This window comes from Mobula birostris, chromosome 29, assembly GCF_030028105.1.
Source record: "Mobula birostris isolate sMobBir1 chromosome 29, sMobBir1.hap1, whole genome shotgun sequence".
NCBI lineage: Eukaryota > Metazoa > Chordata > Chondrichthyes > Myliobatiformes > Myliobatidae > Mobula > Mobula birostris.
Genome location: NC_092398.1, coordinates 26093157 through 26121123, shown reverse-complemented (window position 1 = coordinate 26121123; position 27967 = coordinate 26093157). Strand labels below are relative to the sequence as shown.

Below are 27967 nucleotides of genomic sequence, written 5' to 3'. Positions count from 1 at the left end.
CAACTCCAAAGAAATATGTTAGAAAGAGAACCCCCAGAAATCCAAAAATAAAAATTAAACTCTGTACAATAGTCTTCATGATTTCTAAAATGAACAAAGAAAAAAGTAACTGCCGATGCTTATTATTAATCAATTACAGACATAAATAATTGAAAACGGCACTTCAAAAAAAAAGAAAGGAATTATGGGGAGAAGAAACATGAGAAGATGGTGTAGTAAAAAGAACAAAAGATATTATGAAATGAAATGATGCCATCAAAAGTGTCCTTTGTTAAATGAGGAACAGCTATATTTGCTTTGCCACGCGTTGTTCTTCTTTAATGAAATGAGGTTTTCTACTTCCGTTTCCAAAGCAAAGTGATACCAATAGCATTCAGGAAAATTTAATGTTCATTCTGCTCACATCAGAGGGTCACCCCCCTGTCTAGTATTCAATAAAAGTTAATTTCTCATTTCTCCAAATTCCTACATGATACAAGTGGTCTGAAATTACATTTGTGCTCATGTTCAAGTGGTCCAGCATAACAACAAAAAATGTCAGGGGATGCAACACTTTGAAAAAATATTGTGTTCAGTGCAGGTTTCAATGAGACCCTCCCACCATTTCCCCCATTCTGTAAAACCCCAGCAACAAGAGGTCCGTCATCCTTTCTGGAAATATAAAATCATCGCTGGGTCTAACTCCTCAAACTCCCTCTGCAACAGCACAATGGGAGCCCCTTCCCCACAGTAGTTCCAGAGTGAGGGGGTCACCCCACTCCTGAAACAGGCAGCAAGGTGGGGAAACTTTTGAGATGTCATGACCCCAGAAGTGAATAAATCTTCAGAAAGTTCTGCATTAGAGTAAAATGTTCTGATTTATTACACGTCTTCATTATTACTCGATGCTGAAGGGCCACAGGACGTCCACCCAAATTGACAAACTCCGCAGGGGCCCAAACTCTCACAATGAAACAAGAGAATACTAGAGTAAGCGAAAGTGAATCTGAGGAAGTGTGTTCTGAGGAAAGGTAGAGGTTTAAAGGCGTATAATGTTAAACTTATTTTATGTGCTGGATGTGTCTATGGAGTACATATTGTACCTTGGTCCCAGAGGAATGTTGCTTTCTTTAGCTGTGTACGTGTACAGTTGAATACCAATCTTGTGCCGAAGACCCAAAGTCCCATCATGAGTGTGGGGAGAGGCCAGAGGATTAGATTAGATTAGATTATGAGGACACTCAGTCCTCCTTTATTGTCATTTAGAAATGCATACATGCATTAAAAAATGATACAATGTTCCTCCAGAGTGATATCACAAAAAAAACATGACAAACCAAAGACTGACACTGACAAGACAACATAATTATAACATATAGTTACGGCAGTGCAAAGCAATACCATAATTTGATAAAGAGCAGACCAAGGGGGGGGAGCAGAGATAACAGCGCGCCGCCCGTGCGCAGCCCTCCGGTGAAAATGATATTTTATCTGTTAAATAGGGGCCGTGGACAGTTCTGATTTGATGGAGACAGACGTGAAAGCACAGAGGAACATCTGGAGAAATTTCTGAAATGCAAGTTCGCTGCTGTTGTACTGCGTGATCAAGAATCTTCTGGAGGGAAGGCCTCAAAATCCCCGGCTTTGCCTGCTGTTGGCCACCGAGATTGAGGTCGAATCGTTCAGATAGAGATGGTGCTCGGTACTCGGTGTTGGAGAACTGATCGGAGGCTCAAAGTTTTCTTTAGACTCAGAGTCGGACTGTGGTTGGACATGGCAGGGAGAGTTTTTCTTCCTTCTCCCGTTTGCGTGAGATGTGGGACATTTGAGAGACTTTGAACTTTTTACTGTGCTCATGGACTGTACTTCATCAAGTTATGGTATTGTTGCACTGTTGTAACTATATGTTATAATTATGTGGTTTTGTTAGTTTTTTTAGTCTTGGTCTGTCCTGTGTTTTGTGATATCACACCGGAGGAAATATTGTAGCATTTCTTAATGCATGCATTACTAAATTACAATAAAAGAGGATTGCATGTCTTCATAATCTAATGGGCAGGGTAAAAAAAAAGTTTCAAAGTTCCGATCGACTCCCAATAGTCCCGACAGCAGGCGGCAAAAGGGAGAAACTCTCCCTCCCATAAACCTCTAGGCGCCAACAACTGCCAATGCATTGGAAGTACCCGACCACAGCCGACTCTGAGTCCGTCTGAAAACTTCAAGTCTCTGACACCGAGCACCATCTCTTCCGAGCAACAAACGAAGCCGAGGACTCGGGGCCTTCTCCTCCGGAGATTCTGGATCACACAGTAGCAGCGGCAGCGAAGCAGGCATTTCAGAAGTTTCTCCAGATGTTCCTCCGTGCTCTCGTGTCTGTCTCCATCAAATCAGAATTCTGCACGGCATCCGACTTGACAGATAACAGATATCACCACTGGAGTGGCTGCTGAGCGCTGCGTCGCGCCATCTTCTCCTCTTCCACTGTCTTATCTTAAAAATAACTTAATTTTCAGCATCATTCCAATGATATCATAGATGGGACTAGGCAGAATAAACTGTTTGGCACGGACTAGATGGGCTAAAGGACCTGCTTCAGTGCTGTAGTGCTCTATAATTCTGTTAAACTTTAAACAGAGTGTTTGTATATGTGTGTGTGTGAGAGAGACTGAGTGAGTTTGTGAGAGTGGGGGCAAGGAGGAGGGAAGGAGAGAAAAAAAAAATTGAAATTGACATTGAATCTGTGTGAGTGAGTGATGCCGTATCTGATTAATGTCCGGAGCTGTTCTGAGACGAAGTGAATTCAGCTCAGTCTCAACTTTCAGCATCAGGTGCGTTTGAGGTAGATGGCCTTGGTCAGGGTCGATTCCATCACCAGAGTGGTCTTGTATTTGTCATATTTTCCGCTCACCATCCGTCGGTTCACCTGAAAGACCCAATCGTGTTGGTTCAGTTGGAGAATAGGCCAGCAGGAATTCAAGGCCCAACATGTAAACCCAGCACAAACACAAGAGATTCTGCTGATGCTGGAAATCTCCAGCGGTGAGACCCAATGTAGATAGGGGGTGGGGGGGCACTTCTTTCAGCACCTTCGCTCCATCTCTCACAACAGGCAGGTGGCCACTCGTTTAAATTCCACTCCCATTCCCTTTCCGACATGTTACTCCATGGTCTCCTTTACTGCCATGATGAGGCCACACTCAGGTTGGAGGAGAAACACCTCATATTCCATCTGGATGGTGTACAACCTGATAGTATGAACACTGATTTCTCTAACCTCCAGAATTTCTCCCCTCCCCTTCTCTCTTCATTCCCCATTCTGGCTCGCCTATTACCCCTTCTCTTCTCCTCAGTTGCCATCACCTCCCACTGGTGCCTCTCCTCCTTCCCTTTCTCCCATGGTCCACTGCCCCCTCCTATCAGGTTCCTTCTTCTTCAGCCCTTTACCTCTTCCACCTATCACCTCCCAGATTCCTGCTTCATCCCACCTGCCTCGCCTATCTCAGGCCAACTTTTGCTCCTCCCCCTTTCCCCCTCCCCACCTTTTGTTCTGGCTTCTTCCCCCTTCCTTTCCAGTCCTGATGAAGGGTCTCGGCCCAAAACGTCGACTGTTTATTCCCGTCCACAGTCATTGCCTGATCTGCTGAGCTCCTCTGGCACATTCCAACCGGCAAACAAGGGAAACGAGGATCTTCTCCCCTCTGAGTGGGGCTGAGGGATAAGTCAATCTCTCTCCCCTCTTCCTTCACACCCCAATTGCCTTAACTCTGTCTTACCCTGACGAACATGTCATACAGATGCTCCCGGTTCCAGTGGCTTCTGAAGACCTCCGTCATGAATGTGATCATGTATGATCCCTTCTCTGGGTTCCGATAGGCCACGTAACCTGCAGAGGAGTCACAGAATTAGAATGGAGCACAGGGTGGGAACAGGAAGCCGTCTCAATTAATTTATTATCAGCACCAGCAGTGAGGAGCAAGAGGGTACGGACAAGAGAGGCGCAAGATCGCTTACGGGATTGCTTTGAATCGATGGACTGGACTGTACTCAGGGTTTCATCTCAGAGTCTGATTGAGTACACCGCAGCCGTAACTGACTTCATCAAAACCTGTGTGGATGAGTGTGTGCCTACGAGAACGTACCGTGCATACCCGAATGAAAAGCCATCGATGAACCGGGAGGGTCTGCTGAGGGCTAGATCTGTGGCTGAGGCTGCAGGTGATCGTGGAGGCACGTCAACTCTACAGCTTTTTTTTAAGATTAGATTATGAGGACATGCAGTCCTCTTTTATTGTCATTTAGTAATGCATGTATTAAGAAATGATACAATGTTTTTCCAGAATGATATCACGAAAACACATGACAAACTGACTTAAAAACTAACAAAAACCACATAATTATAACATATAGTTACAACAGTGCAAAGCAATACCGTAATTTGATAAGAACAGACCATGGCACGTTAAAGTCTCAAAGTCTCTCGAAAGTCCCATCATCTCACGCAGACGGTAAAACTCCAGCGCCAACTTGTCGATGCAGTATCCTGGAAGCATCCAACCACAGTCCAATTCCGAGTCCATCTGAAAACTCCGAGCCTCCGACCACCTCTCCGACACCGAGGACCGAGCACATACTCGGCCCCGGCCCCGGCAACAAGCAATAGGCAAAGCCGAGGATTTGGGGCCTTCTTTTCTGGAGATTCTGGATCACACGGTAGCAGTGGCAGTGAAGCAGGCGTTTCAGAAGTTACTCCAGGTGTTCCTCTGTACTCTCACGGCTGTCTCCATCAAATCTGGATTGTGCATGGCCCCCCTAGTTACACATACGATATTCATTCAGAACGGCTGCGCACACTGCATCGCGCCGCCACCTTCTCCTCTCCTCCTCCTTTTTTATGACAGCAAGACCGCAGAAGTGAATGAATGGACAGAAAGGTCGGCTCATCGAGTCTGCTCCTGTATTTCAACATGGCTGGTCCATTTTCCTCTCAGTCCCATTCTCCTGCCTTCTCTCTGTAACCTTTCACGCCCTGACTCTCTCTCTCTGGCTATCTATCCCATAGGATGATGATGGTTCCTTTCAGTCAGTTAGTAGGGTTTGATATGTGTGTCCTGGAGTGGCTGTACAGACCGATCCTTGACGGGCACTGCCTGCCACATACTTGGCAGGTGAGGCCTGGAGGGGCAGCAGGAGCAGAAGCTCTGTTGTGGCGCTTCCTGTGCCTTTCCTCTGTTGCCTCGTTGAGCTTGTTCTCAGCAGCGTCCACACCTTTCCTGATGGCATCCCTCCACTGTGAGCAATCTTCAGCCAGATCCTCCCATGTTGATGGGGCAATGCCAGCTTTCTTGAGGCTCTTGTAAAGAACATCCTTGTACCGTAGTCACTGGCCTCTTCTTTTTCGGGTACCACTGGACAGTTGGCTGTACAAGACGTCCTCGGGCAGTCTTCCGTCAGCCATTCTGACAACATGTCCTGCCCAGCGCAGTTGGGCTGACATCACCAAGGTTGAAACTGTTGGCATTCCAGCTCGAGAGAGGACCTCGGTATTGGAGACCTTATCTCGCCAGGTGATCTTCATCAGAGAACGTAGGTGACGCTGCTGCAGTTGGTCAAGCTGGCGTAAGTGTCTCTGATATCGGCACCATGTCTCACATCCCTATAACAAGGTTGATATGACAACTGCCCTGTAAACCTTGCACTTGGTGGCCAACCTGATGTTCTGCAACCAAATTTGATCTTTCAGCTGACCAAAGGCAAAGCAGGCTTTTCTGGTTCTTGACTCAACCTCTACATCCAGAGAAGCTGAGGATGTTATTATGCTGCCCAGGTAGCAAAACTTGTTGACAGCATTGAGATGAGTGTCATCAATGAGGACATTTGGTTCTTCATCGCTTGAGCCAGGAGCCAGTTGGTACAAAACTTCCATCTTTTTCAGGCTGATTGTCAGTCCGAAGCTTTTGGCTGCGCTGGTAAAGCGACTGGTGATCTCCTGTAAGTCTTCAAGAGAGTGGGCAACCAGTGCACAGTCATCAGCAAACTGTAGCTCATGCACCATAATTTCCCTGACCTTTGTTTTTGCTCTCAGTCTTGCGAGGTTGAGGAGCCCGCCATCAGCCCTCATTTGTAGGAAGACCCCTGACTTCAGGTCTGATGTGGCATCCTGAAGAACAGCAGCGAAGAATAGTCCAAACAGAGTAGGAGCCAGAACACAACCCTGTTTTACGCCGTTGCTGATGGAAAATATGTCTGACAATTCACGACACACGTTGACGCGGCCTTCTATGCCTTCGTGAACTGACGGATGATGTTGGTTAGGCATGGGGGCAACCAAATTTTGGCAGGAGTTTTCACAGGCCATCTCTACCAACAGTGTCAAACGCTTTGGTTAGATCAACAAATGTGACAGAGAGACTTCTCTGCTGCTCAACACAATTTCTCTTGGAGCTGCCTCAGTGAAAAGATCATGTCCACTGTGCTACGGCCCGTTCAAAAAGCATACTGGCTTTCTGGAAGGATGTTGTCACTGATGTTGGACACCAAGCATCTAAGGATGATCTTCGCGAGGCATTTTCCCGCGACTGACAGAAGAGAGATGCCACGGTAATTGTTGCAGTCTCCCTTGTCTCCCTTGTTCTTGTAGATGGTCACGATTGATGCATCTTTGAAGTCTTGTGGTAGTTCTGCAGCTCCCCACAACTTTGTGAACAGCTGGTACAGGCATGATGTCAGTGTGTGACCACCATACTGGTAGATTTTGGCTGCGATACCGTCAGGCCCTGGTGCTTTGTTGGGTTTTAGCTGTTTGATGACCTCGTGAAGAGTAGGGGGAGCATCTAGCTCGAACACTATGGGTCGAGGGTGTACTCTGCCTACTGCTTCATTGGTGATGGTTCCTGGACTGTTCAGCAGCTCGTGGAAGTGTTCTTGCCATCTTTTTATGTGCTCTGACTTCTCAGTGAAAATGGATGTACTGTCCTTGCTCAGGAGTTGTGAGGTGCCTTGATTGCTTCATAGAAGCTTCTTGAGTCATTACAGTCAGCGAAGGCCTGTAACTCCTTGGCCTTGTTCACCCACCACTGGTCTTTCATAGCTCTCAGCTGCCTCTGCAAAGTTGATTTTGCACTCAAAAAGGCACGTTTCTTGGAACTTGAGTTTGGGTGTCGAAGAAGAGCCTGGTGTGCAGCTGCCTTAGCTCTGAGAAGGTCTTGCACAGATTGGTTGCTCTCATCAAACCAGTCCTGCTGCTTGTGCTTGACTTTCCCCGAGGTGTCCTGGGCAGCGCTGTAGACCGTTTCTGATCAGTAATATCGTCTAGTGGATTCTCAACCAGTCTGCTTAGAGCAGTTTCCATAGAGAATTTCAGGGCATCAGCCAACTCGCGGTGTTTTAATTTGGTGGTGTTCAACTTATTGGGTGGTTTGGCAGCATTCGGTCTGCGTGGAGGTTTGATCGATAGACATAGATCCGACCATACCATTTGATGATCAGTTGAGCACTCAGCTCCACGCTTAACTCTGGTGATACGAACGTCAGAGATGTCTTGTTGTCGGGTGATGACATAATAGTGAATGAGATGCCAGCTTTCAGATCGTGGATGCATCCATGTGCATTCGAGCTTGTCTGGCAACCTAATCAAGAACCTATCAACCTCACTTTAAATATACTCGATGATTTGGCCTCTACAGCTGCCTGTAGCAATGAATTCCACAGATTCACCACGTTCTGGCAAAAGAAATCCTCCTCATCTCTGTTTGAAAGGGACATCCCTCTTTTCTGAGGCTGGCCCTAGACTCACCCACTATTGAAAACATACTGTATTCTCTATGTCCACTCTATCTAGGCCTTTCAAAATTCGATCGGTTTCAATGAGATCTTCCCCACCCCCCACTCAGTTCTTCTAAATTCCAGAAAGTACAAGCCCGGAGCTTTCAATCGCTGCTCACATCATAAACCTGTCATTCCTGGAATTTCCATCAAGATGGCACTAACGAACGTGTGTGACAGCTTCCTGGTAGTCAAAAGCCTAAGGAGTCCAACTTGATCAGGCTTGACTGTGCAAGTGTGTGGACGTTAGAAAGTGAGAACAGTGAGAAGAGTTTAAAAACGAGAGGAGTTTAAAGGGAGATGGCTATTTCTTCAGCGGTTTGATTGGGGCATGACTGCACAAGCGCGTGGATGTCAGCCAGTGAGAGCAATGAGAAGAGTTTAAAAGGAGACACCTTATAGAGCGGGCGCCAGAGTAGAGGGAGACAGAGTAGAAAGGCTTTGGCTCAACTGGGCTTAGGCGATAACGGGTTGAGGTGAGGTAGGCTGCTTATGTAGAATACAGACAGGAAGAATGTGTGTGAGGCCAGTGTTCTCTGCTCGGTGTCAGATGTGGGAAGTCCTGGAGACTCTCAGCCTCCTGGAACGGCCACATCAACGCCAGGTGCGTCAAGCTGCAGCTCCTGAGGGACCGGGTTATGGAACTGGAGATACAGCTCGATGATCGTTGTCTGGTCAGGGAAAGTGAGGAGGTGATAGAGAGGAGCTATAGGCAGGTAGTCACACCGGGGCCTGGGGAGACAGATAAGCCGGTAACAGTCAGGAGAGGGAAGGGCAGGAGTCAGACGCTAGAGAGCACCCCTGTGGCTGTACGCCTCGACAATAAGTCCTCCTGCTTGAGTACTGTTGGGTGGGGGAGGGTGGGGACAGCCTACCTGCAGGAAGCAACAGTGGCTGCGGCTCTGGCACAGAGTCTGGCCCTGTGGCTCAGAAGGGTAGGGAAAGGAAGCAGATGGCAGCAGTGATAGGGGACTCTGTAGTTAGGGGGTCAGACAGGTGATTCTGTGACGCAGGAAAGAAACGCAGATGGTAGTTTGCCTCCAGGTGTCAGGTTCCGGGATGTTTCTGATCGCGTCCACAATATCCCGAAGTGGGAAGGAGAACAGCTAGAGGTCCTGGTATATTTTGGTAACAACAACATAGGCAGGAAAAGGGAGGTGGTTCTGAAAGCAGACTACAGGGAGTTAGGAAGGAAGTTGAGAAGCAGGACCACAAGGGAAGTCATCTCGGGATAACTACCTGTGCCCCGCGACTGTGAGTACAGGAATAGAATGAGGTGGAGGATAAATGTGTGGCTGAGGGATTGGAGCAGGGGGCAGGGGTTCAGATTTCAGGATAATTGGGACCTCTTTTGGGGCAGGAGTGACCTGTACAAAAAGGACGGGTTGTACTTGAATCCCAGGGGGACCAATATCCTGGCGAGGAGGTTTGCTAAGGCAATTGGGAAGAGTTTAAGCTAGGATTGCTGGGGGGTGGGAACCAAACTGAAGAGATGGAGGAAGAGGTGGTTGGCTCACATATAGAGAAATCTTGGAGATGGTGTGAGGGGGAGGATAGAGAAGGGACACGCTCAGACCGATGGTTTGAGATGTGTCTATTTTAATGCAAGGAGTATTATAAACAAAGCGGATGAGCTTAGAGTGTGGATCAGTACTTGGAGCTATGATGTTGTGGCCATTACAGAGACTTGGATGGCTCAGGGGCAGGAATAGTTACTTTGAGTGCCGGGTTTTAGGTGTTTCAGAAAGGACAGGGAGGGAGGCAAAAGAGGAGGGGGCGTGGCACTGTTGATCAGCGATACTGTCACAGCTGCAGAAAAGCTGGACGCAATGCAGGGTTTGTCTACTGAGTCTCTGTGGATGGAAGTTAGGAACAAGGAGGAGTCAATATCTCTACTGGGTATTTTTTATAGACCACGCAATAGTAACAGGGACATCAAGGAGCAGATAGGGAGACACATTCTGGAAAGGTGTAATAATAACAGGGTTGTTGTGGTGGGAGATTTTAATTTCCCAAATATCGATTGGCATGTCCCTAGAGCGAGGGGTTTAGGTGGGGTGGAGTTTGTTAGGTGTGTTCGGTAAGATTTCTTGACATAATATGTAAATAAGCCTACAAGAATAGAGACTGTACTTGATCTGGTATTGGAAAATGAACCTGGTCAGGTGTCAGATCTCTCCGTGAGAGAGCATTTTGAAGATAGTGTTCATAATTCTATCTCCTTTACCAGAGCATTGGAGAGGGATAGGAACAGACAAGTTAGGAAAGTGTTTAATTGGAGTAAGGGGAAATATGAGGCTATCAGGCAAGAACTTGGAAGCATAAACTGGGAACAGAAGTTCTCAGGGAAATGTACGGAAGAAATGTGGCAAATGTTCAGGGGATATTTGTTTGGGGTTCTGCATAGGTACGTTCCAATGAGACAGGCATAGGATGGTAGGTTACAGGAACCCTAGTCTACAAAGGCTGTTATAAATCTAGTCAAGAAGAAAAGAAGAGTTTACCAAAGGTTCAAAAAACTAGGTAATGATAGAGATCTAGAAGATTATAAGGCTAGCAGGAAGGACCATAGAAAGAAATTAGGAGAGCCAGAAGGGGCCATGAGCAGGCCTTGGCGGACAGGATTAAGGAAAACCCCAAGGCATTCTACAAGTATGTGAAGAGCAAGAGGATAAGACGTGAGAGAATAGGACCAATCAGGTGTGACAGTGGAAAAGTGTGTATGGAAGAGGAGGAGATAGCAGAGGTACTTCATGAATACTTTGCTTCAGTATTCACTGCGGAAAAGAATCTTGGCGATTGTAGGGATGACTTACAGAAGACTGAAAAGCTTGAGCATGTAGATATTAAGGAAGAGAATGCGCTAGAGCTTTTGGGAAGCATCAAGTTGGATAAGTCACCGGGACCGGAGGAGATGTACCCCAGGCTACTGTGGGAGGCGAGGGAGGAGATTGCTGAGCTTCTGGTGATGATCTTTGCATCATCAATGGGGACGGGAGAGGTTCCGGAGGATTGGAGGGTTGCAGATGTTGTTCCATTGTTCAAGAAAGGGAGTAGAGACAGCCCAAGAAATTATAGACCAGTGAATCTTACTTCAGTGGCTGGTAAGTTAATGGAGAAGATCCTGAGAAGCAGGATTTATGAACATTTGGAGAGGCATAATATGATTAGGAATAGTCAGCATGCCTTTGTCAAAGGTAGGTTGTGCCTTACGAGCCTGATTGCATTTTTTGAGGATGTGACTAAACACATTGATGAAGGTAAAGCAGTAGGTGGATTTCAGCAAGACATTTGACAAAGTATCCCATGCAAGGCTTATTGAGAAAGTCAGGAGGCATAGGATCCAAGGGAACATTGCTTTGTAGATCCAGAACTGGCTTGCCCACAGAAGGCTAAGAGTGGTTGTAGACATGTCATATTCTGATGGAGGTCGGTCACCACTGGTGTGCCTCAGGGATCTGTTCTGGGACCCCTACTTCGTGATTTTTATAAATGACCTAGATGAGGAAGTGGAGGGAGGGGTTAGTAAATCCTTTTGGATCTCAGTTTTTTGAATTTTCTCTCCATTTAGAAAATAGTCTATTCCTTCTACCAAAGTGCATGACCATACATATCCTGACACTATATTCTATCTGCCACTTCTTTGTCCATTCTTATAATCTGTCTAAATTTCTCTGCTTCCTTAGCACTACCTGTCCCTCCGCCTCTTTGTATTGTCTGCAAATTTGCCCGCAAAGCCATCAATTTCATCATCTAGATCACTGTCATATAACGTAAAAAGAATCGGTCCCAACACAGACCCTGTAGAACACCCACTAGTGAGTGAGATTCCCTGCCTGGAATGTAGGGTAGAGGGGGTCCTTGGACAACCAAGGCACCCAGAGGGGGCCAACAATCACCGTGGGATCTTGCTATGCATGTCGCCAAATTGAGGCTCAGAGAAATCCAGGTGTTAGGGCCTTTCCTGGGTTGGGATTTGGGTCTGGAAGATCTGAGATTGAATGTTTTGGGATGGGGATTGGGAAAATTGGAATTGCTGACACTTTGGAATGAGGTAAGGGAAGAGTGGAATCCTGGGCATTTTGGGTTGGTATGGGAAGTTGGAATCGTGGATGTTTTGGGATGGGAACTGGGAAGATAGGGATTATGCATTCTTTGGGAAGCGAATTCTGAAAATTGCAATGGTGGATGCGTTGGGATGGTGACTGGATACATTGGGATGGGGATTTGGTAGATTGGGATGGGGATTTGGAAGACTGGAATTGTGGATGCTTTGGGATGGGGATTTGGAAGTCTGGGAATGCATGTGGATGGTGTTCTGGAGAGGGAAGAGTAGACTCAAGGTGGATTGGGATCGACGATGGAGCAAGGAGACAACTAACCTGGTCGTGAGGGGTACACGACAAAGGTGTCCGAAACCATCGGGAGTTTCTCAGGTTCCGAAGGCAAAGCACGGAAGCCGGCCAAATCAGAACCATGGTCTTTTTTCTCTAGAAAAATACATCAAAACTTTCCATTATATATCTCATCACACAATCCCAGAGCCAGACATAAAGTAAAAATTCCCTCCACACCGACCTATCACACAATCCCACAGTCGAACACAGAGAAAAACTCCTACCACACTGTCCCATCCCATCGCATACCCCCAAGGTCAGACATAGAGCTCCCTCCACACTGTCCCATCACACACTCCCGGGGTCAGACACAGAGTGAAGCTCCCTCCACACTGTCCCATCGCACACTCCCAGGGTCAGACACAGAGTGAAGCTCCCTCCACACTGTCCCATCACACACTCCTAGGGTCAGACACGCAGTGAAATTCCCTCTACACTGTTGCATCACACACTCCCGGGGTCAGACACCAAGTGAAGCTCCCTCCACACTGTCCCATCACACACTCCTGGGGTCAGACAAAGAGTGAAATTCCCTGCACACTGTCCCATCACACACTCCCGGGGTCAGACACAGAGTGAAACTCCCTCCACACCGTCCCATCACACACTCCCAGGGTCAGACACAGAGTGAGGCTCCCTCCACACTGTCCCATCACAACACTCCTGGGGTCACACACACAGTGAAGCTCCCTCCACACCGTCCCATCACACACTCCTGGGGTCAGACACAGAGTGAAACTCCCTCCACATTGTCCCATCACACACTCCCGGGGTCAGACAGAGAATGAAACTCCCTCCACAATGTCCCATCACACACTCCCGGGGTCAGACACGGAGGAGTCTCCCTCCACACTGTCCCATAACACACTCCTGGGTTCAGACACAGAGTGAAGCTCCCTCCACACTGTCCCATCACACACTCCTGGGGTCAGACACGCAGTGAAATTCCCTCTACATTGTTGCATCACACAATCCTGGGATCAGACACAAAGTGAAGCTGCCTCCACACTGTCCCATCGCACACTCCCGGGGTCACACACAGAGTGAGGCTCCCTCCACACTGTCCCATTGCACACTCCCGAGGTCAGACAGAGAGTGAAACTCCCTCCACATTGTCCCATCACACACTCCCGGGGTCAGACAGAGAATGAAACTCCCTCCGCACTGTCCCATCACACACTCCCGGGGTCACACACAGAGTGAGGCTCCCTCCACACTGTCCCATCGCACACTCCCAGGGTCAGACAGAGAGTGAATCTCCCTCCACACTGTCCCATCACATACTTGCAAAGAACAGGTTGTGTGTAAACCCTGGGAGGGGTTTGTTTCTTTTGTCTCTGGGTGGGGGTGGGGGTGGGGCTCAGGGCACAACCAAAGCAATTTGAAATGGGATGAAAAATTCCTTCCCTTCTTGAGGGTGGTAAATGCATGGAATTTGCTCCCAAGCGGTTTCGTGAGAGCGGAGAAACTCCTTACTGACAGTGATCGAACCCGGGTCACTGGCACTGCAATGGTGTCACGATAACCGTGCCGCCCTGAGAAAATTCCAGCCATGAGAGGTGCCAAGGGGTGAGTGGAGAGAGCAGGAATTGCAATCGAGAGACAGGATGAGCCTGGAGTATATTGAATGCAGGAAGCAACAAATACGTCTCATCCTGATCCAACTAGCAGAATTCCTGGTCCTGTGGGCCTCAGGGAAAGCCACTCCATCCCACTCACCCCACCCCCATCCCCCTCACCCCAACACCCTCACCCTAACCCTGTCCCCTATCCCCTTCACCCCAACACCCTCACTCCATCCCCTTGACCCCAACACCCCCACCGCATCCCCCTCACCCCATCCCACTCACCCTACCCCCATCCCCTATCCCCCTCACCCCAACACCCTCACCCCATCCCCCTCACCCCAACACCCTCACTCCATCCCCCTCACCCTAACTCCCATCCCCTATCCCCCTCACCCCAACACCCTCACTTCATCCCCTTGACCCCAACACCCCCACCGCATCCCCCTCACCCTACCCCCCACTCCAACACCTCCTCACTCCATCCCCCTCACCTCACCCCACCCTGATTAACCCTGTGCCAGTATTGAGACAGGGCACATCTTCCTGTTGTCTGGGGGATGTTGGTCCTGTCTCAGTAGTTCAGGAATGTCTTCTACCAGCGAGTACATGTCTGGGCGATTGGGGAAAGCTGCATTTGGAAATGGTCCTGAGACCCCTGTATCTCTCCCTCTCTGTCTCTTTCTCTCTCTCTCTCCATTTCCCTCACCTCTCTCTGTCTCTACCCTCTCTCACCCCCGTTATGTAGTTGGGTGTGGTGAGGCATGTAGTGGGTTTGCCGAAGTTCCCCCAAGTTGCTTGTTCCACATTTTCCCTGTTCACCCTTCCCATCCCTTCTCATTCCCTTTTCCTCTCAGCCTGTTTCCTCATCTCATCTTCCCTTTCACTCTCGTATTACTCTCTCTCTTTCCTGCTCTCCTCTCAGTCTCTCTCTCTCTCTCTCTCTCTCTCTCACACCAAGTGTCTGTCTGCCTGTCATATCTCATATCTCTGCCTCTCTCACACAGTCTCTCTGTCTCTTTCTCTGACTGCCTGCCTCTCCCCATCTCACCTTTCTCTCTCTCTCTCCGGCTGTCTATCTGTCCCTCTCTGTCACTCTCTCTGTCTGTCCCCCGTCTCTCTGTCTATCTGTCATTCCCTCTCTGTCTCCCTCTCTCCCGGTCTCTCTGTCTGTGTCACTCTCTGTCTCTTTTTTTTTCCTCTCTTTCTCTCTCTATCTTTGTGTGTCTCTCTCTCTGTTCTCACCTCCTCTGCAGGCTTGGATGACGAACACCTTGGGCTTCTGCTGCAGACTACAACACTCCTCGTTGTTGAACATGTCGAAGATCTCCTCAAGGTCAACCTCTTTTTTGTCACGACCCTTAACCTTGCCCTCCGATCCATGCGCCAGAATGAACACGAAGGAGCAGCAGACTTCGTCCTCGATGCTGTCACGGTACTTCTCCAGGGAGGAGATGATTTCCTGCGTGAAGAGCCAAGGTGTGAATGCCCTTGTTTACTGCCCCTCTGGCCACGGCTCGTGAGACTATTGCTCCTCGCCCTGCATCCAAACTTGGTTCAGATGCTGAGCAAGTACAGGTTTGTCATTTCAAAACATTAGATTAATTCAAATGAAGACACAGGAGTCGGGGAACTTTGGGTTTACTTTATGCAAGGTGTGCACGTTTCACATGGTAGCATGATAGAACATAGAAGATACAGCACAGGAACAGGCCATTCGGCCCACAATGTTGTGCTGAACCAGCTAAAAATTAAAAAGAATACACCCAAGCACTATTCCCTCCTACTTACACAAAGTCCATATCCCTTCATCTTCCGCACATTTATGTGCCAATTCAAACTGCTCTTAGAAACCTCTAATATATTTGCCTCTCCCACCATACCAGGGAGCACATTCCAGGCACTGAGTAAAAAACTTACCCCTTTGAACCTACCCCCTCTCACTTTCATGCATGCCCTTCTGGTATTAAACATCTCAACCCTGGGAAACAGATACTCCCCATCTACTCTATTGATGCCTCACATATCAGATCTCCTCTCAGCCTCCGGCACTCCAGAGAAAACAACCCAAGTTTATCCAGCCTCTCGTGATAGCATACGCCCTCTAAACCAGGCAGTATTCTGGTAAACCTCCTCTGCACCCTCTCCAAAGCCTCAACATCCTTTCTGTAGTGGGCAAACTGTATGCGATATGACAGTAGTATGCAATTCACGTATTTATACATACAACCTGTAATGGATTACTTAAAAGAACAAGAATGCTTAATCAGCCAGTATATATACAAGATTACTGAAATATTAAGTACAGAACAACAAGCACAGTCTAAACATTTGAATTGTTTCCCATCCATACAGATCTTTTCAATAAATTGAAGTCGTACAAACAGAAAACGATAAGTTAGTAAATTGGTTAATTGTCACGTGGTGGGTGGTGTCTTATGACACGGGCCAAGTACAGACAAATGGAACTGGCTTAAGCATGCTTTGGGCGTCCTTCACCGGGGTACTCACTCGTTGTCTGTCACTGCGTGTCCCCCCGCCCCTACCCTCCCAGAAGACCAGACAAGTCCTCTGCCAAGCAGGTGCCGGGGTCTGACCATAAGATACAGGAGCAGAATTAGGCCATTTAGCCCATCAAGTCTACTTCACCATTTCATCACAGCCGGTCCTTCTTTGTCTTTCTCGTAGCAACTTGTAGATCCCTGCTGCCTTATCCAGACCCTCTTCACAAAGCCACAGTGTACAAAGAGGTGACCATCTCCTCCTCACTGTTCACGTGACAATAACAAAGTCGTTCCGATTTCGACCCTTCTCAAATCTGAGAATCCCTTTGCCAACACGGGGGGGGGGGGGGGGGGGGGAGGAAAACAGGTGATATGCCCCCCCAATTTCTCTAAGAGTGAGTGAGAAATATTAGATTAGATTAGATTCAATTTAGAAACCATAGAAAAACTACAGCACAGAAACAGGCCTTTTGGCCCTTCTTGGCTGTGCAGAACCATTTTCTGCCTAGTCCCACTGACCTGCACACGGACCATATCCCTCCATACACCTCCCATCTCCCATCCATGTATCTGTCCAATTTATTCTTAAATGTCAAAAAAAAAACTCGCATTTACCACCTCGTCTGCCAGCTCATTCCACACTCCCACCACTCTCTGTGTGAAGAAGTCTCCCCAAATGTTCCCTTTAAACTTCTCCCCCTTCACCCTTAACCCATGTCCTCTGGTTTTTTTCTCCCCTTGCCTCAGTGGAAAAAGCCTGCTTGCATTCACTCTATCGATACCCATCATAATTTTATATACCTCTATCAAATCTCCCCTCATTCTTCTACGCTCCAGGGAATAAAGTCCTAACCTATTCAACCTTTCTCTGTTACTGAGTTTCTCAAGTCCCGGCAACATCCTTGTAAACCTTCTCTGCACTCTTTCAACCTTATTAATATCCTTCCTGTAATTTGGTGACCAAAACTGAACACAATACTCCAGATTCGGCCTCACCAATGCTTATACAACCTCATCATAACATTCCAACTCTTATACTCAATACTTTGATTAATAAAGGCCAATGTACCAAAAGCTCTCTTTACGACCCTATCGACCTGTGACGCCACTTTTAGGGAATTTTGTATCTGTATTTCCAGATCCCTCTGTTCTTCTGCATTCCTCAGTGCCTTACCATTTACCCTGTATGTTCTACTTGGGATTGTCCTTCCAAAGTGCAATACCTCACACTTGGCTGTATTAAACTCCATTTGCCATTTTTCAGCCCATTTTTCCAGCTGGTCCAAGACCCTCTGCAAGCTTTGAAAACCTTCCTGACTGTCCACTACATCTCCAATCTTTGTATCGTCAGCAAATTTGCTGATCCAATTTACCACATTATCATCCAGATCATTGATATAGATGACAAATAACAATGGACCCAGCACTGATCCCTGTGGCACACCACTAGTCACAGGCCTCCACTCGGAGAAGCAATTCTCTACTACCACTCTCTGCTTCTTCCATCGAGCCAATGTCTAATCCAATTTACCACCTCCCCATGTATACCTAGCGACTGAATTTTCCTAACTAACCTCCCATGCGGGACCTTGTCAAAGGCCTTACTGAAGTCCATGTAGACACCATCCACTGCCTTCCCTTCATCCACTTTCCTGGTAACCTCCTCAAAAAACACCAATAGATTGGTCAAACATGACCTACCACGCACAAAGCCATGTTGACTCTCCCTAATAAGTCCCTGTCTATCCAAATGCTTGTAGATTCTGTCTCTTAGTACTCCCTCCAATAACTTAACCACCACCGACGTCAGACTTACCGGCCTATAATTTCCCAAATTACTTTTTGATCTTTTTTTAAACAACGGAACAACATGAGCCATTCTCCAATCCTCCAGCACCTCACCCGTAGACACCGACATTTTAAATATATCTGCCAGGGCCCCTGCAATTTCAACACTAGTCTCCTTCAAGGTCCGAGGGAATACCCTGTCAGGTCCTGGGGATTTATCCACTTTAATTTACCTCACGATAGCAAGCACCTCCTCCTTTTCAATCTGTACAGTTTCCATTATCTCACTACTTGTTTCCCTTAATTCCATAGACTTCATGCCAGTTTCCTTAGTAAATACAGATGCAAAAAAACCATTTAAGATCTCCCCCATTTCTTTTGGTTCTGCACATAGCCAACCACTCTGATCTTCAAGAGGACCAATTTTATCCCTTACAATCCTTTTACTCTTAATATACCTGTAAAAGCTCTTTGGATTATCCTTCACTTTGACTGCCAAGGCAACCTCATGTCTTCTTTTAGCCCTCCTGATTTCCTTCTTAAGTGTTTTCTTGCACTTTTTATACTCCTCAAGCACCTTATTTACTCCCTGTTTCCTATACATGCCATACAACTCTCTCTTCTTCTTTATCAGAGTTGCAATATCCCTTGAGAACCAAGGTTCCTTATTCCTATTCACTTTGCCTTTAATCCTGACAGGAACATACAAATTCTGCACTCTCAAAATTTCTCCTTTGAAGGCTTCCCACTTACCGATCACATCCTTGCCAGAGAACAACATGTCCCAATACACACTTTTTAGATCCTTTCTCATTTCTTCAAATGTGGCCTTCTTCCAGTTTAGAACCTCAACCCTAGGATCAGATCTATCTTTATCCATGATCAGGTTGAAACTAATGGTGTTATGATTCACTGGAACCGAAGTGCTCCCCTACACACACTTCCGTCACTTGTCCTAACTCGTTTCTTAATAGGAGATCTAATATTGCATCCCCTCTAGCTGGTACCGCTATATACTGATTTAGAAAACTTTCCTGAACACATTTTACACACTCTAACCCATCTAGACCCCTAACAGTATGGGAGTCCCAACGAATATGTGGAAAATTAAAATCCCCTACCACCACACTCTTATGTTTCCTGCAGTTCCCTGCTGTCTCTCTGCAGATTTGCTCCTCCAATTCTCGCTGACTATTGGGTGGTCTATAATACAACCCCACTAATGTGGCCATACCTTTCCTGTTTCTCAGCTCCACCCATAGGAACTCAGTAGACAAGCCCTCTAATCTGTCCTGCCTGAGCACTGCAGTAATATTTTCCCTAACAAGCAATGCTACTCCCCCACCTTTCATTCCTCTGCCTCGATCACATCTGAAACATCGGAACCCTGGAATATTAAGCTGCCAGTCCTGCCCCTCCTGTAGCCAAGTTTCACTAATTGCTATAACGTCATAACTCCACATATCAATCCACGCCCTCAACTCATCCGCCTTCCCCGCAATACTCCTAGCATTGAAATATTTACACCTCAGAAGATTTTTACCACCACTCACAACCTTTCTATTAGCGGATTTGTTTGAACTTTTAACATCATTTATTTTCACCCCAGCCCTACTGTCGGCTCTGGCACTCTGGTTCCCATCCCCCTGCAAATCTAGTTTAAAGCCTCCCCAATAGCACTAACAAACCTCCCTGAAAGGATATTGGTCCCCCTGTAGTTCAAGTGTAAACCGTCTCTCTTGTACAGGTCCCAGCTGCCCCAGAAGAGGTCCCAATTATCCTGAAATCTGAAATCCTGCCCCCTACACCAGTTCCTCAGCCACTTGTTCATCCTCCAGAGCATCCTATTCTTACCCTCACTGGTACGTAGCACAGGTAGCAATCCTGAGATTACCACCCTCGAGGTCCTGCTTTTCAACTTCCTACCAAGCTCTCTATACTCACTCTCCCGGACCTCCTCACTCTTCCTTACTATGTCATTGGTACCAATGTGCACCACGACATCTGGCTGATCACCCTCCCACTTCAGAATGTCATGCAATCGATCAGAGACAACCTTGACCCTGGCACCCGGGAGGCAACAAATCATCCTGGATTCTCTGTCACGACCACAGAACCTCCTATCTGCACCTCTAACAATCGAGTCCCCTATCACTACTGCTCTCCTCTTTTTCCACCCTCCCTTCTGCACTGCAGAGCCAGACTCAGTGCCAGAGATCCAGCTACTGCAGCTTGTCCCAGGTAAGTCATCCCCCCCCAACAGTATCCAATGCGGTATACTTGTTGTTGAGGGGAATGGCCACAGGGGAACCCTGCTCTGCCTGCCCTTTCCTCTTCCCTCGCCTGACAGTGACCCAATTTCCTGTCCTCTGCTCCTTTGGCATAATTACCTCCCTGTAGCTACTACCTATAATCTCCTCATTCTCCCGAATGATCCGCAGGTCATCCAGCTCCTGCTCCAGTTCCCTAACGCGGTTTGTTAGGAGCTGCAGCTGGATGCACTTCTTGCAGGTGTTATTGTCATTGTGCCGGGTACAGATACAATGCCAATGAAATGCATTTAGCACCTGACCAGAAATGCAAAGAATAGTGTTACTTACAAAATAACTGTGAATAAAAGTAAGTGCGACAGCACACAAATATAAAAGTACTGAGACAGCACAATACAGATGCAATACTGCTTAGCGCTGTGATGTGAGGTTCAATAGTGTTACAGCCTCAGGGAAGAAGCTCTTCCTGTGCCTGCTGGTGCGGGAACGGAGGCTCCTGTAGCACCTACCGGATGGGAGAAGAGTAAAAAGTCCATAGTTAGGATGAGATGCATCCCTGATATTGCTTTTCGCCCTGCCCAGGCAGTGTTTATGGTAGATGTTCTCAATGGTGGGCAATTGGGTGCCGATAATCTGCTGGGCAGTTTTCACCACATGCTGGAGTGCTTTGCAGTCCGATACGGGACAATTGCCATACCACACTGAGATGCAGTTGCTGAGTATGCTCTCAGTGGAACAGCGGTAAAAGTCCGTCAGTATCCTGGGACAGAGGTGAGCTTTTTTCATGCTCCGCAGGAAATAAAGGTGCTGTTGTGCCTTTTTGATCAGGATGGAGGAGTCCAGGAACCAGGTGAGATCCTCGGAAATGTGGACCCTATACAGTGAACAAATACTATGAAAATACCTCACCTTGCCAGTCGGATTGATACACTCAGTCACTTCGAAATCCAGGGTCTGCAATATATCCTTGAGATTACGCAAATCTATTTTGGCCCCTTCTCTCTGCTCTGTGACACAGAGGATGAAGGCCTTCCTTACACCGGACATGTTGTAGCGGTCATCCTGTGAGATAGAATACAGGAAATATCACATCACATTTCTGTCCCACCATTACCTACAAACCCCTGAATAACTTCAACGAATTAATCTGCAGTAGTTTAGCGGTTCGCGTAACGCCTTTACAGTGCCAGTAATCTGGGTTCAAATCCTGCCGCTGCCTGTAACAAGTTTATACAGTAACGTGCAAAAGCTTTAGGCACATGTAGATAGCGAGTGTGAACAGGAGCATTTTGTGTGTGTTGCTTGGATTTCCAGCATCTGCAGATTTTCTATTGTTAGGGTGAACGGGACTTTTGCACACTACTGTATTTGTCAACATGGAACGGAGAGCCAGTTTATAAATCAGAATCAGATTTATTATTACCAGCATGGGTCGTGAAATTTGTTAACTTAGCAGCAGCAGTTCAATGCAATACATAATCTAGAAGAATAAATAAATCAATTACAATATACATATATAGAATAGACTTAAAATCATGCAAAAACAGAAATAATATATATTAAAAAAGTGAGGTAGTGTTCACGGGTTCAATGTCCATTTAGGAATCGGATGGCAGAGGGGAAGAAGCTGTTCTTGAATCGCTGAGTGTGTGCCTTCAGGCTCTGTACCTCCTTCCTGATTGTAGCAATGAGAACAGGGCACACCCTGGGTGCTGGGGGTCCTTAATAATGGACACTGCCTTTCTGAGACCCCACTCCTTGAAGATGTCATGGTACTTTATAGGCTAATGCCCAAGATGGAGCTGACTAAATTTACAACCCTCTGCAGCTTCTTTCGGTCCTGAGCGGTAGCCCCCCTCTCCCATACCACATAGAATACAGCCTGTCAGAATCCTCTCCACGGTACATCTACAGGTTTTGATTGTTTTTGTTGACATACCAAATCTCTTCAAACTCCTAATGAAGTACAGTCGCTGTCTTGTCTTCTTTATAACTGCATCGATATGTTGGGACCAGGTTAGGTCCTCAGAGATTTTGACATCCGGGAACTTAAAACTGTTCTCTCTCCACTTCCGATCCCTCTATGAGGATTGGTATATGTTCTATCATCTTACCCTTTCTGAAATCGACAATCAGCTCTTTCGTCTTGCTGACGTTGACTGCCAGGTTGTTGCTGCAACACCACTCCACTAGTTGGCATATCTCACTCCTGTACGCCCTCTTGTCTCCATCTGAGATTCTACCAACAATGGTTGTATCATCAGCAAAGTTATAGATGGTATTTGAGCTATGCCTAGCCGCACAGTCGCGGCTACAGAGAGAGGTGCACCAGTGTTGATCATCAGCGAGGAGGAGATATTATCACCAATCCACAAAGATCGTGGTTTTGTGGTTAGGAAGTCGAGGATCCAGTTGCAGAGGGAGGTACAGAGGCCCAGGTTCTGTAACTTCTCAATCAGGATCATGGGAATGATGGTGTTCAATGCTGAGCTATAGTCAATGAACTGCATCCTGACACAGGGGTTTGTATTGTCCAGGTGGTCTACGGCCCTGTGAAGAGCTATTGAGATTGTGCCTACCGTTGACCTATTGTGGTGATAGGCAAATTGCAATGGGTCCAGGTTCTTACCGAGGCAGGAGTTCAGTCTAGTCATGACCAACTTCTCAAAGCATTTCATCACTGTCAATGTGAGTGCTACTGGGCAATAGTCATTAAGGCAGCTCACATTTTTCTTCTTAAGCACTGGCATAATTGTTGCCTTTTTGAAGCGTGAGAACTTCTGCCCATAGCAGTGAGAGGTTGAAAATGTCCTTGAATACTCCCGTCAGTTGGTTGGTGCAAGTTTTCAGAGCCTTGCCAGGTACTCTATTGGGGCATTCCACATTGCGAGGGTTCACTCTCTTTAAAGACAGCCTAAGGTCGGCCTCTGAGACGGAGATCACAGGGTCCCTGGGAACAAAGGGTGTTGGGAATGGCGAGGGTGGAGGGGTGTGGAACAGGTGGCAGGGAGCGAGTGCCAGGGGTGTGGGAGCAGACACACCCAGCCCTGAGACACCAGGCAAGGTCATCTGATTCCAAATAATTGGTTTATTGATCAGTACAGAATGTCTCTCTGGTGTTTCCCGTTCCCTTCCCCTTTTCCAAACCACGGGTCCTATCTCCCTGCCCGCTTCCCACTGTATGTTCTCCCTACAACCATGTGGATTTCTTCCACATTCCAAAGACATTTGGGTTAGGGTTAGTGAGTTGTGGGCATGCTATGTTTGTGCCTCAATTGGGCCTTGACCCAGACCACCATCTGGCCTCTGCCTCTAACCAGTGTCTGAGCCTCCTACAGGTCTTCAGGCCTGGACTCAGGCCTCGACCCTGGCCTCCTACCAGTCTTCAGGCCTTGACCCGGACCGCTGTCTGGCCTTTGGGCCTTGACCCAGGCTTCCTACTGGTCTTTGGACCTCAATATCTAGTATCAATGTAGGACTCACAGACAACAATGAATGAGAACCTGAACCAAAGACTATGAACACTGGACTCACCAATAGTGGGACCCTGAAAACTAGGCCTCAACCTCTGGTCTCACTGGTGACAGGACCCCCAACCCCCTCGCCAGTCCACCAGCCTGACAACTGACCACACCCACACCTCTGGCCTCTCTCCCATTTGACCTGCGAGTTGGACGCCCATGTGATGCCACACCCAGGGTCTGGTCAACGCCCGTGCTGTTTAATGGTCTCCTCCCCCACCACCGCCCCCTGTTGCGTACTGAGCTCACATCGTTTCACCAGATGTGTCTACCCCACTCCTCCCTGACCCACCTGATCCTGCACGTCCTGCGGCCTAGAGGCTCTCGGTGATGGCAACGACACATCATTGTCTGGACGAGGGGACTCCAGGGCAGCTTCGCTGTCCACATCTGAGGAAACAAATTCAAGATCAATGAAGCCCTGGAGCCCATAGTTGAGAGAAAGACTCGGTTTTAGGAACAGTTATTACCCCTCAACTAACAGGCTCCTGAACCAAAGGGAAACTTCACTCAAAAATGCTCTTCACCACGGCCTGTCCACTGCCATTCTTTCCAGAGTTTAAAGTAAATAATGTATACATCACCATAGACTACCCCAAGATTCATCATTTTTGAGGGCATTCACAGTAAAGAGTAAGAAACACATTAGAAAGAATAGAAAACATCACATAACAAAAACTGGGAAAATCGACCAATATGAAAAAGGCAAGTTATAGAAATGGTAATAATAACAAAATAAATAATAAATATTAAGACCATGAGTTAAGACACCCCTGCGGACGGTCACAAACCCGGCTGTGAAAGGAAGAGGGTTGAACATAGGGCTAGCAACGCCTTCCCATAAAACCCCAGAGCTATGGAAATGGCAACAGAACCTCATCCCTGCAAGAGGGAAGAACTGAGGTGTGGGGATCTCACTGAAACCCAGTGAAGGGAGGACTCACACCAGCAGGTTCAGGAACAGTCACTACCCCAAACATCAGGCCCTTGAATCAGAGGGGATATCTTCACTTGCCCCATCACTGAACTCTTCCCGAAACCTATGGACCCACTTTCAAGAGCTCTTCATCTCATGTTCCCGCTTATTTATTTATTATTTCTTCTTTTTGTGTTTGTGCAACTTGTTATCTGTTCTTTGGTTTAATGCCCTAATTGGGTGGTCTTTCATTAATTCTCCTCTAGTTATTATTCTGTATACTTGTTGAGTATGCCCACAAGAAAACGAATCTCAGGGTTGTATATGGTGGCAAATATATACTTTGATAATACATTTGCTTTGAACCTAAATGCTCATGAACGTTACTGCAAGGAATAAAAGCATACGCTATTTTCTAAATAAAGAGAACATACAAAAATCCAAGGTACAAAGGGGCTTGGGAGACCTCATGCAGGATTCTCTAAAGGTTAATTTTCAGCTTGAGTCTGTGGCGAGGAAGGTAAATGGTAGCAATCATTTTGAAAGGACTAAAACATAAAAGCAAGGACGTAACGTTGAGGCTTAATCAGGCACTGGTGAGGCCTCACTTGGAGAATCGTCGGTAGTTTTGGGGGCCTTATCTGAAAAAGGATCTGCTGACATTGGAGAGGATTCAAAGGAGGTTTACGAGAATGATTCCAGGAAAGGGTCATCATATGAGGGGCTTTTGATAGCTTTGGGCCTGTACTCATTGGAATTCAGAAGAATGAGGGGGGATGTTATTGAAACCTATTGAATGTTGAAAGGCCCTGATACAGTGAACATGGAGAGGAGGTTTCCTGTGGCGGTGCAGTCTAGGACCAGAGTGTACACTCTCAAAATAGAGGGATGTCCATTTAGAACAGAGATGAGCAGGAATTTCTTCAGCCAGAGGGTGGTAAATCTGTGGAATTCATTGCCACAGGCAACAGTGGAGGCTGGGTCACTGGGGGCATTTAAGGTGGAGCTTGGTACATTCTTCATCAGTCACGGTGTGGAAGATTACGGGGAGAAGGCAGGAGAATGGGGCTGAGCAGGAAATGAGTCAGCCATGGTGAAATGGTGGAGCAGACTCAATGGGCCGAACGGCCTAATTCGGCTCTTATGACTTATAGATGTACAAAGTTTGTCGGAGGGTTCAATGATAGTACAGTCAACATTTCGGGGGTCTCAGCCCGTACGTTTTCCATAGATGCTGCCTGACCTGCTCAGTTCCGCCAGCATTTTAAATGAAAGCTCCCTCTCCAGCTTCATGATATCCTCCCTCTCTCAAAGATTCCAAAGTACATTTTTTATCAGAATATACCTATACTCGCTATACAAGCTTGAGATTTGTCTCCTTACAGCAGCCACAAAACAAAGATACCCAATAAAACCCTTAAAAAAGATCATCACACATCCAATGAGCAAAAAGAGAAATAAAGCAGAAATCCTGCAAACAATAAACACAAACAAATGATGTTCAGAACTGAAGTCCCCAAGCACTTTGTCCACAGACCCTTACTTCAGTGCAGAGCCAAGCAAACGTCATGGAGCAGTGACCTGAACCAGCCCATCCCTCACCTCGGACCTCGACACCCTGACATTTTCAATCGGGTCCAGTGCTAAATCTTCGATAGCCTGGACTGCACCACCTTGATTCGGCCTGTACCTGACCTTTCCGATTCAGCCTGGGGCCCAAATCATCTTCCAAACATCCAGTTCAGTCGCTTCCATACACCCCTTCTCTCACCCCCACCCCTTCTCCCACCTCCCTTCCCTCCATCCTCACCTCCCTTTGTCGCTCCCTTCCCCCTCCCCTATTTCTCTCTCCCTCTGTATCCTCCCCTTTACCCACATCCCAACTCTTGATGATTCCCGGAAGGGGAGTCTCATTTCCCGGAATCAGCTGGCATTCTGGCACCTTTCCTCTGGAATCTGGGAACGCTGCAAGCCCATAGCCGCTGGCCGGGAATATACTGACCAAAGGGACAGCACTGGATGGTGGGGATGGAGCGGCCTCCACTCGTTAATCACTGGCAACATTCCCAGATTGCCGAGTGGGGGCAGGGACTGGCTGAGATTCTTACAAGGGTGTGTCTGTGCTGTGGTTTCCGGGAGAAAGGCTCACCCTCGTCCCACAGCTGGGGGGAGGGGCAAGAGACAGTGGCGAGAGGGGGAAGAGAGTGGGGTGAGGGGAAGGGAGAGCGAAAGGAGTGTGAAAGGGAGAGAAGGGAGAAAGGGAGAGGGTAGAGGGGGAGAGAGAGAGGGGGAGAAAGGAGAGAAAGGAGCGAGAGAGAGAATACGGGGAGAGAGGAGGTAGTGAGAGAGGGAGGGCAGCGAGTGGGATAGAAGGATCGAAACATGGGGAGAGTGAGGAAAGCAGGTGGGGAGACGAGAGGGAGAGGGGGGAGAGAGAGAGAGAGGGAGGGAGAGGTGAGGGAGAGAGAGAGAAAGGAGAGCGGGTGAGAAGAGTTAGTGAGAGAGGAATAGAGGGAGCGAGACAGATGTTGAGAGAGGGAGAGTGCGATATGGGGGTCCCAACACAAGGGTCTCGGGACACCCCCAGAGCCAGGTTCCCCCCACCACCCGACCAGGCGTGTACTCACCGGTGGAAGACATTCCTGCACCAGGCAGACAGCAGCAACGTTCCACAGGTGATATCCAGTCACGCCGGTTCTCAACAGCAGAACAGGATTAATCAGCTACAACCTACTCCCCACCCCTCAGCTGTCATTTCTTACCCGGGGGAGGGGTGTGAGGAGAGTGAAGCTTCCTTTGACAGAAAGAAAGTGAAAGAGAAAGGGCTTACCTCAGACAGGGAGAGGGAAAGATGGGGGTTATAGAGACAGACAGTGAGGGGTGTTGGTCTCCTGCTGGTGGGTCTTAAAGAGACGGGGAAGGGTGATGGAGACACAGGGAGGGGTCATAGAGATGGGGAAGGGGAGTTTCAGAAAGGAGAGATATTGGGACCAGATGGAGGGTCACAGAGATGTGGAGGGGTGCAGGGGCTGGAGGCCGTTACAGAGGCAGGGAGGGCCGTTGGAGAGGGAGGGGTTACAGAGACAGGGAGGGGTGTACTCTGGCAAAGATCACACAAACTTGTAGTAGTATAGATGGTTACAGAGGAGGGGGAGAGGGAGGAGAGTAGAGAAGTGGTGTGGAGTACAACACATCCTCTCTCTCTC

General features: G+C 47.7%; 1 protein-coding gene across 1 annotated transcript; it reads right to left on the bottom strand.

The window, feature by feature from the left end:
- Positions 1-367: 367 nt before the first annotated feature.
- Positions 368-27967, bottom strand: LOC140189879 (caspase-14-like). The gene is made up of 7 exons (XM_072246217.1): positions 27389-27967; positions 24138-24235; positions 21234-21386; positions 15008-15224; positions 12183-12290; positions 3753-3862; positions 368-2902 (listed from the first exon to the last, which is right to left on the bottom strand). Exons 1-7 carry the CDS (start codon positions 27399-27401, stop codon positions 2804-2806), a joined length of 798 nt encoding a protein of 265 aa, XP_072102318.1. The 5' UTR covers positions 27402-27967; the 3' UTR covers positions 368-2803.